The sequence below is a fragment of the Diceros bicornis genome, chromosome 29 (assembly GCF_020826845.1).
Source record: "Diceros bicornis minor isolate mBicDic1 chromosome 29, mDicBic1.mat.cur, whole genome shotgun sequence".
In the NCBI taxonomy this organism is placed as follows: Eukaryota; Metazoa; Chordata; class Mammalia; order Perissodactyla; family Rhinocerotidae; genus Diceros; species Diceros bicornis.
In genome coordinates, this window is record NC_080768.1 from 38,790,066 (window position 1) to 38,799,552 (window position 9,487).

Sequence of the window (9,487 nt, forward strand, 5' to 3'; positions counted from 1 at the left end):
CCTCTCTGGCAGGGCAGCCTGGGGCTGGGCTAGTGTGGGTAGGACGCTAGAGGAGGAGAATGTGAAACTTCATAACCCGGTAGAAGGGACTGGGGAGTGTTTGAGTGAGGAACAGCCAGATTCCAGCCACACCTCGCTGTCACCACCAGATTCAGGAAGTGGCAAGCCCTTCATAAGCTGTGTATATCCCTCCCCCCGTGCATTACCTTTTTCTTCATAAACCCAACTAGAACGTAAGGCACTCCATTTGAAGAGGCAGCTTACTGCGAGGGGGGCGGTGGGGCTGCCCAGCTGGATCTGCTGGAGAGGTGAGGATGGATGGGTGCAGGTTTATGTACCCTGAAGGAAGGGTAGGTACCTCCCCCGGGCTGTCATATCATCTTATATACTGAGGAGAGCTTGTACCTCTGACTATTCCAGCTCACATAGAGAGATGGGATTCAGTTAGCCAGTCAGTTTCCCTTTTTCCCCCCTTCACATCCATCTGATGATTTTATATATAGCCACATAGTATTATTTCTAAAAGAACGCTATTACTCACATTATTACTTCTGAAAACCACAGGCTGTTGTCCATATGTTTAAAGTATTCAGGTTGGACTCTCAGATCAATGTAAAGCAGTGTGTAAATTTGAGTCAGAGTTGTGCTTAGAATTTCTTCTCTGTACTTTTGCAGGGGTGCACTTGTTGTCTGCAGAGCGTTCTGTAGAAATATTCCTCATTTTCACTTGGCAGCACAGCGGGTGCGGTTGGGGGAAGAGGTGTTGCTCTTGGTTAAGCAGGTGCTTACCAGCCGCTCTGCTTTTACCAGGAGGCAGAGTACCAGGGCGGAGATGGCAAATGATGGCTGCAGGGTAGCTGATCTGTGGGTTAGGGCTGCCCCGGCAAAGTGTCAGGGATGCTGTGTCTGTGCACAGCAAGAAGGGAAACTGTCAGCAGTGTCTGCTGTGGCTATAGGAACGGGGAGTGGCGTTTGTGTCACACGCGTGCCATCCTGCATTGTTATTTAACATACTGAGGGTCCAGTGCTCCACCACGTGTGTATTGAAAACAAACTACTAGATAGAAGCCCCTGTCGCGCTCTCCAGAGCATCGGTTCTTTTTAGCTGCATCAGCATCACCTGGAGGGACTGTGGAAATGCAGATTGCTGGGCCCCACGCCCAGCATTTCTGAACTTGCGTTTCTGACCCGCCCTGGGCGCCGCGGCTGCTGGTCAGGAGCCACACTATGAGGCGCTGCTCTGGAGCAATGGTTCTTAGCCAGTCTGGGGACATGGGCCCTTGGGACAGTTATGACTCTCTCCAAAGAAAACATGTAAATTTTACATATAATTTCATTCCATTCACAATTTATTAAGGCCCACAGAGGATTCAGAATTTCTGCTCCACTGATACTTTTCTAATTGTTGGGAAACCTTCACTGGTAACCAAACTTGGGTAACCTTAACAATTTCAAGTCTCTTTTAACATTTCTGCTAATATTAAGCCATTATCTGGTTTTGAGGAATTTATTGCTATTTTGAGCTTTTACCTTGTTATTCTCTCTACAGTGTCTGCCCAGCATGGAATAGAGAATCAACCCTAAACAAGGGATTCTCCCACTCACACATAGTATCAAATTTTTTATCCATTTAGTGCTTTATAAAATATAACACTTCCCTCTAATCATACACATGAGCTTCTGGTTAAAACTTGCTCTTCTCCCTTGTTTCCTTTTGGTATTATAGTGTGAACTCATTAAGCTCTGTGTAGTTAAATCTAAATTTCTTAGGTTCTAAAATTAAATCTAAATGTCTTCACTTATGTAGTCAGGTCCACAGCTAGGTGTAATTATCTAGTTTCTATTCTGAGGATCATAAAATTTAGGCTTGAAAGGCCTAAAAGATCATACAGTTCAAGCCTGCTCCCACCCCCTCAAGTGCAAGAACCACCCCCCCCCCCCCCCCCCCGCAGCGTCCCTGCCAGTGTTCCTGCTCAGGCTCTTCCAGGAAAAGGGCATTTTCGATACTGGTGGTTGCTTTGTCCTGTGGGATAACTCTTGAAATTCTGTCTCCTTTTATCTTTCCACTCTCTGGTCCCAGGTCTTTGCTTTATCATTACACAGAGTCGTCTGACGTCTGTGGTAGCCCTTGGGACTTGTCAGCACTTCCACGACGCTCTGTTCAGGCCTTCTCCTCAAGGGCTCAGTCCCTCTTGTTGCTTCTGTAACTTCCTCCAGCACCTCTCCCAGCCTGCTTACCTGCCGCTTAAAAATGCCTCTGTTTGGTGAGAATGAGGGTCACAGCTGTGGCCACACTGCCCACAAAATGCCGTGAAGGACAGCCTTTGCCTCCACTGGAGTCGTTGGCAAATGAAAGTCTTTGATCAGCCTGCTTCTTGGTGGGAAGTGCAGCCACCTGTGTGGTGGGGGCCTCATGAACGTCCGTGTGCGGCCATTTGCGAGTGAACACTGATGGTTTCATCAAAGCAGAGCCTCCTCCTGAAGCAGATAATTAGCTTTGTTAGAAGTGTAATTACAGAAGCATATCGTAAGCTTTCTAATTGTTTTCCCCTTGGTCTGGGGGACCAGAAATGATATTAAAAAGTTGGTCGTTATATAAGAAAATATCTTTATTTGGGGGAGATACATGTGGATGTATTTATGAGTGAATGATGTGATGTTGGGGAGAGGGTTTATAAAAGAGGAGGGGATAGAGGAGGCCATTATGGTGAACTGTTGGTAATTACTGAGTCTGGGGAATGAGTATATGAGAGTATATTATCTTGTTCTGTTTTGGGATATGCTTAAAAACCTAAATAATAGATTTTGTACACCTGTGAGTGAGTGAGCCATGAACGTATTCACAGGAGGAAGGATATTTGTTTGAGAAAGACTGTTAGGCTAGTCCTCCCTAATGGCCTGCGGCAGAGTCTCGGGTCAGTGGGGGAGGTTGGTGTTGCTGGAGGTCTGAACCCCCCAGGTGTAGGATCCCTTCAGAATGTTCATGGAGGGGTCTGGAAGCAGCTTTCTAGTACTCGTACTGCCCCATGTGATGCTCTCAGAAAAGTGGCTGTTGACACACATACATTGTGAGAACTGCTGACTTCTTACCCTTTAGCTTTCCATTGTTTTTTAGTATGACCCTCAGTTCGGTGATGCCTTCTGGAACAGCAGCAAATATGGGATGGTTACGTACCTGCTGAGAATGATGACCAGCTGGGCCATTGTCTGCAGCGTTTGGTACCTGCCTCCCATGACCAGAGAGGTGGGTACCCACGCCGGGCGGAGGTCTTCACTTACCTCTGTGGGACCTGCGTCAAGTGGTCTCATTCCTTCTTTCTTACAGACAGATGAAGGTGCCGTCCAGTTTGCAAATAGGGTGAAATCTGCCATTGCCAGGCAGGGAGGACTCGTGGACCTGCTGTGGTGAGTCAGAGCCAGATTTTATCAGCTGAGTCTGGGAGAAAGGGAATTGCTGAAGCACATGCTGAATCGTTGACTCCATTTACAAAGACTGCTCCTCTCCCTGGTGTGGAGAGTTGAGCTCACCAGCCCTGGAGAGGGAGCGCCTTGCCTCCTTTGTCTGGGTTCAGTTCAGAAGTGCCATGTGTTACCTTGACCTCGGGGAACGTGGAGCCCAGGAGGCTTGGACTGAAATAGTTGAGTCTGTGTACCTCTCTGGGGGGTGTGCCTGTCTACTGGGGCACCCACACAGTTCCTGTCTCTTTAGGTAGAGGTGACCAGATGCTGATCTGGAAACCTCACAGGAAGACTGGGCTCTGATCTCATGTGTTAGGCAAAACTGGGTCATCCTAGAAAGGCAAAAGTTTTACGTATTGCATTTAGCTTGTTCCCTGCTAGAACAGAGGTTGGCAGACTTTTTCTGTAAGGAGTCAGTAAATACTTTAGACTTTGTGGGCCATGTGGCCTCGGTTGCACCTGCTTGGCTCTGCCACTGGTGTGAAAGCAGCCGGAGATGATACATAAAGGAATGAGCGTGTCCGTGTTCCAGTAAAACCTTACGTACAAAAACAAGTGGCAGGCTGGATTTGGCCTAGAGATGAACTGGGATGAATGCCGGTTCAGGGGAACCATTCCACCCCAAGGACCCTTACTTATAAGTGCAAGGGTCAGCTCTGGGGGGCATTTGACTGAGGTGGACTTCATGGGAGAAGAAAGTGTAGAAATGCAAGTTTTAAACTGACCTGTGGATTCTTAGGTAATAGCTTGGCCCTCAGATTACAGCCTTTTTAAAAATGCTAACATTTATTGAGCACTTCCTGTGTGCCAGACACTGTGTGTCCAGTGCTTTATGTGATGGTCTCACTTCACCCTACCGTGGCTCCATGAAGGATGAAAAGCATCACTCCCGTTCTGCACATGAGAAACGGAAACTCAGAGTGGTTCAGTAGCTGTATAACAAAGGAGCCAAGTAAGCACCAGAGCCAGATTTTAAACTCAGGTCTGACAGGCTTCTAGAGCTGAAATGTTCCACCACTGCTCCACAGTCCCTGTCACTGAGGCCTGGTAAAGACAAGGGGCTACTTGAAAAGGATGCCCTTGCTGTGGATTTTAAAGGGTGTAGCAGATGCAAGGTCTCCCAGTGTAAGGTCTGTCCAGTGATAGGGCTTCAACAGAGTCTGCCACCACTACCACCAGCATAATTCAGGGAAAAATAGTGTAACAGAAAGACAGAAGTGGGCTTGGATTTTCATTCGTCACTGCAGGTGATGATAATCTAGAGTGTAGGCAAGGAGGTGGGGGTGACCGTGGGTGGGAGTGGGACTTTGAGGAAGCAAGTCCCAGTGTGGAGGATTTATGTGGGGTATTGGAGGAGCTGCTGGGGTGGTTAGCCCAGAACTCTGAGAGGTGCTCAGATGCCCTTACGGTACCAGCCCTTGAGCACAGAAGTAGTAAGAACTTGGATTTCCCCTTGTGTTCGTTGTTGATGTGAATTTGGAGAATCCCTGGGTCTGAATTTGACAGATTTTGTTTCACAGATGAGATTTACAGATTTGTCATCAGTCTCAGTATGTTAGAGCTTGGCTAGCCTTCCAGTACCTCCTTTATCTTCTGTAAGGTGACAATGAACGTTCAAGTAGAATTAAACTCCTTGGTAGGTTAAGCAATTACAAAGCACCTTCAGTATGAGTAGTGAATTCTGACCCAGGGCAAGAAGGAGAGTTTTAAGGTAGAAGGGGCGGATTCCAGGAGTCCAGGGCTGGTTTCTGAGGTCATCCTGATGAGAGAGCCATGGAGTCCTTTTGTTTCTGGCAGGTTTTTCTTGGTCTTTGAGCAGCATGGTGCATCTGGCCGTGATGTGAGGGTGGATGGGAAGCCTTCTTTGCTGTTACGTCCAGTCTTTCTGTCATCAGGGATGGTGGTCTGAAGAGGGAGAAGGTGAAGGATACATTCAAAGAGGAGCAGCAGAAGCTGTACAGCAAGATGATTGTTGGGAACCATGAGGACAGGAGCCGGTCCTGAGCCCGCGCCTTGCGCTGCCTGGAGCCGCCATGCCTGAATCCTGATGCGGGAGCCCGCCCGAGTGTTGCCGCCGCCCCCACCGCTGCATCCTTTCCAGGCGCCAGGGCTCTTCGGGCTGCTCTGGATCCCAGGACTCCAGCTTCTTCAGAGCCGCCCCGGGGTCCCTGGGCTTGCCATCTGAAGTGAACCATGCTGGGTGTTGCTGCCTGGGACGAGATGCCTTCTTGTTTCTTTTACAATAAGTCCGTTGGTGGAATGCCATTAAAGTCAGCTCTCCACCTGTGCATGTGCAGGGCTGAGTGTTTGGGAAAAATTGGCCCCATTCTCCTATCCAGGACATTATGATGTTAGTCTCTTATGGATGTCCACCTGCCAGGGACTTGGCTGGGGAGAGGGTGCCCCCACCCTTGAGGAGAGGCACTGCCAAGGCAGTGTGGTCACTTCAGGCTAAACATCACCCCAGCCTTGGAGCTCTGCAGACTTTATAAAAGGAAAACTTGTCTGCAGGGGCTTTCAGCAAAATGAAGTTTTAAATTCTTTGCTGCTGCCCATGGGCGGTCCCTGACGGGGATGGGAAGAGGTGAGGTGGACCAGGGATTGGTGTGTAGTGGGAACCAAGAGTCATTTTGCACTCAAACTCCAATGCTCTCCCTGAACTCCCATGGGTGACTTGCTCTCTGTTAACATGTGCCTCAGTTTCCCCGTCTCTAACCTGGCTGGGAAGGGAAGGGTGGTGAGACCTACCTCACAGGGCTGTTGTGGGGATGGAAGTGCTGCTGTCAGTGAGGGGCCGGCCAAGCTCAGTGTTACCGGTTCAGATCCATGAAGGCGGCAGGACAAGGTCTGAGCTCAGAGCTGCTGCTCAGGGCTTGGGGTTGGTTTTGTGAGTAAATAAAATTGTCTTTGATGGTGAATGAATTGAGAGGTTTCTCCCTTCACTCTTTCTCCCCTAGATGTAGCCGTAAGCCACATGTTTCATATCACAGTCACAGTTCTCTGACTTGAACCTCAGCCCGGGACTGTAGGGAATCTGCTTGACTTCTGGAACAAGGACTAGTGTTGTTGGGAAGACAGTAAACGACTCATGTCAGATGTTTGCATCTCGCTGATGAATTTACAATTCCCAGCACAGACCGAGATGTGGATTTCTGCGCAGATCGGGCACCATTGGTTGAGTTTGGGGAGAGTGGAAGGTGGCAGGGGCAGCCTGTGTGTAAGGACAATGGGAAGCAGTGAGGAAATACAAGGGCAGGGAGGAGCAGAGGTTCCTGAAGGGTTGGTGAGGGTGGTGAGATGGGCAGGTAGGTGTTGGGTGCACCATGGGCTTCCATACAGCCAGAGGGAAACCGTGGGCCTCGGGTCTTCCTGCGCCCACCATGAAGGCAGAGCCCAGCCATCCTCGCCGGTTCTTGCTTTGAGGGCCCAATTTCAAATCTCACAGCAGAGAGAGCGGCCTCACCCCCACCGTTTGTTGATCTCTCTGTCCCTCCCCTCTCCCTCCCTTGTCTCCGGTGTGAGAAAGGTCACGAGACCTCTCAGGACTTTGCTCGAGCCGTGGTGAGTGTCACCTCTCCGAGGCTGCCCTCTGGCCTGGGTTTGGGGATGTGGGGGAGTGGAGCCCTGCTCCGGAGGCTGCTGGGCTGGTGGCACCTTCCTGCCTGACCTTAGTCTGGCTCCCACCCCGCGGCCCTCCTGTGCCTCTGCCTCCCTGAAGAGCCGCCCAGCTCCTCCTCCTACCCTGTTGCTAACCAGGGAAACATTCTTTTTTCTCTCAAATAAAAACACTATTATAACTGTAAGAACAGCCTCTTATGAACTAAATGTTTTACTAAATGTTCAAGAGTAAACAGTGGTTTTCAGCTTACAGAAAGTGTTACAGTGTTTAAAATTATCTGGAATGGTCTTTAAAAATTGGTCTTGAAGATCAAGTTCCCTTTTTAAAAGTTCCCTTTAAAACAAGCTGCTGTTTAGTACATTTATTTCATGATTTTCACAGGTATTTTTTGTTTGGTGAGGAAGACCAGTCCTGAGCTAACATCCGTTGCCAATCCTCTTTTAGCTGAGGAAGACGGCCCTGGGTTAACATCCGTGTCCATCTTCCTCTACTTTATATGGGACGCCACAGCATGGCTTGACAAATGGTGCGTCAGTGCGCACCCGGGATCCGAACCTGCAAACCCCAGCCCGCTGAAGTGGAGCACGCGCACTTAACCACTACGCCACTGGGCCGACCCCCTTCACAGGTATTTTTTAATACTTTGTTTTTAGTTTTCTCATATTTTCGGCAAACCTGTCGATTACGATGACCTAGCAGAGTGTTGAGGAACCTGATTTAGAATCACTGCTACGTTAAGAAAAACTTGTGGAGACTGGACAGTGGTTATGTTCCTCTTGCACTAAGTGAGGAGAAGGGATGTGAATTACACTCCCAAAAAGAAATCTCTAAAATTTTACTTAGTGCTTGTTACAAGCATGCAGACTCATCGGACTGCTCCACCCTTTTAAATTGGGGTCCCTGCAGGCCCCGCGTCATCCGTAAGTCAGAAGACCTGGTTTGAGAACTGGGTCGGTCTTGTGTGGTCAAACCTCAGGGCACTTAGGAACAAGGGCAAAGAAGCATGTTGCCTACAAACTCCACCTTGTGAGCCCGGCGGTGATGGGGGCGGTCTTGGGGGGGACCAGGGCGGGTCAGGGGGTGAGCGCTGGCTGCCGTCCTGCTTGCAGGCCTGCTGCTCTGACTGTTGCTGTTTCCTGATCCCTAACTAAGGGCTTGGGCTAAATGGCCTCTGACGCCCTTTCCACCTCTGAAATTTCTGTCCTTTTTAAACCATCGTTCAAACTTTGGCTTGAAGTTCTGAAGTCATCTGGGTTCAGAAATAAGAGAAGTCAGTCTGAATCCATTTGCTTCCTCCAGGACTTTGGGGGCTGGTGAAACTCCGCTCCACTAGAGGGGTTCCCCGTGTGAAGGAGAGTGCCCAGTGTGTTAGATGATTGTGGGCCTGGGGGGTGTGATTGTGGGTCTTAGACTTTTCACTCAAACATGAGATTTGTTTTTCAGCTGGTTAGAGAAGAAACTTTCTAAAAAGGCTAGTAAAATTCCCCACCAAGAAGCTCAATAGAAGGCTGTCAGCCAGGCCAGAGCTCAGCAAGCTAAGCTCGATGGCGCAGTATGAGATGACGTCCTTGTGACGTGCTTAACCAGCTGTGGAACTGGATTCTGCACTCTGTCAGCCCCCACACCCTGTTGCTGCCCTTCAGACATTAAGAGAGGCTTGATGTGCAGTGGTGGGGAGTGCTCTGTGGGGCACTGAATGCCCATGCCAGGCCAGTGACGAGTCTTTGGGTACCACCCTGTTTTAGCCCTTCACAGCAGCACCCTGCCGATGGGTGGGCACTAAGTCTGTTGTCCTGCAGAAGTTTTCTGGGACTACATCCTACCATTTCCTTCCTGCAATTGACCAAAAACTCAGTTGTCTGGGGAACAGTGCTTCCCGCTGTGCCCTGATGCATGAGCGAGTCACCTGTGTCCTGGGGCCCATCTGCCTGCTGTGTGTCTTGGGTGGCCAGACGCGATTTCGCCAGCCGCACTTGCCATGTGTGGCCTGGGACGTCCAGGCTGGCCGGGAAGTTGCACGCACGCTGACTCCTGGGCAGGTTCAGAGATGGCCACCCCGCCATCCGTCTTCCACTGCACTGCCACCCTGTCTCCCCCAGTCAATATGTCTCTCTCCGATGGGAAAGTTAATAAATTTTGCTCTAGATTAAAAGTATTGATCATTTCATTTGTAAACGATAAATAAAAAGGGGGAACTTTTCATCGCACCAGGAGTAGCGCCTAGTGTATTTTGCTGGTGAAATTGCGCCAGCTCTCTGGGGTGGGCTTCTCATATGCATTCTGGCCGGCGGGCAGCATTGATTTCCTATTAGTCTCCCTGCACCACCCAGTAACACATCATTTCAGTACCTGCTATTAATGCTCTTTTGATAAATAATCACTTGTAAGTCAATAAATTTTTATTAAACA

The 9,487-nt window shown here is 49.5% G+C and overlaps 1 protein-coding gene across 4 annotated transcripts in view; it reads left to right on the forward strand.

The window, feature by feature from the left end:
• GPAT4 (glycerol-3-phosphate acyltransferase 4) overlaps positions 1-9,487 on the forward strand; it is a 35,804-nt gene extending 26,317 nt beyond the window's left edge. For 3 of the 4 annotated variants that reach the window (XM_058525282.1, XM_058525283.1, XM_058525285.1), the window contains 3 exons: positions 3,116-3,244; positions 3,326-3,405; positions 5,355-6,381. In XM_058525282.1, the coding sequence (XP_058381265.1) occupies positions 3,116-3,244; positions 3,326-3,405; positions 5,355-5,463 (318 nt within the window). In that variant the 3' untranslated portion in view covers positions 5,464-6,381. Of the gene's footprint in view, positions 1-3,115; positions 3,245-3,325; positions 3,406-5,354; positions 7,707-8,521 lie in introns of those variants that run through there. The other variant, XR_009216060.1, reaches the window with a different exon arrangement.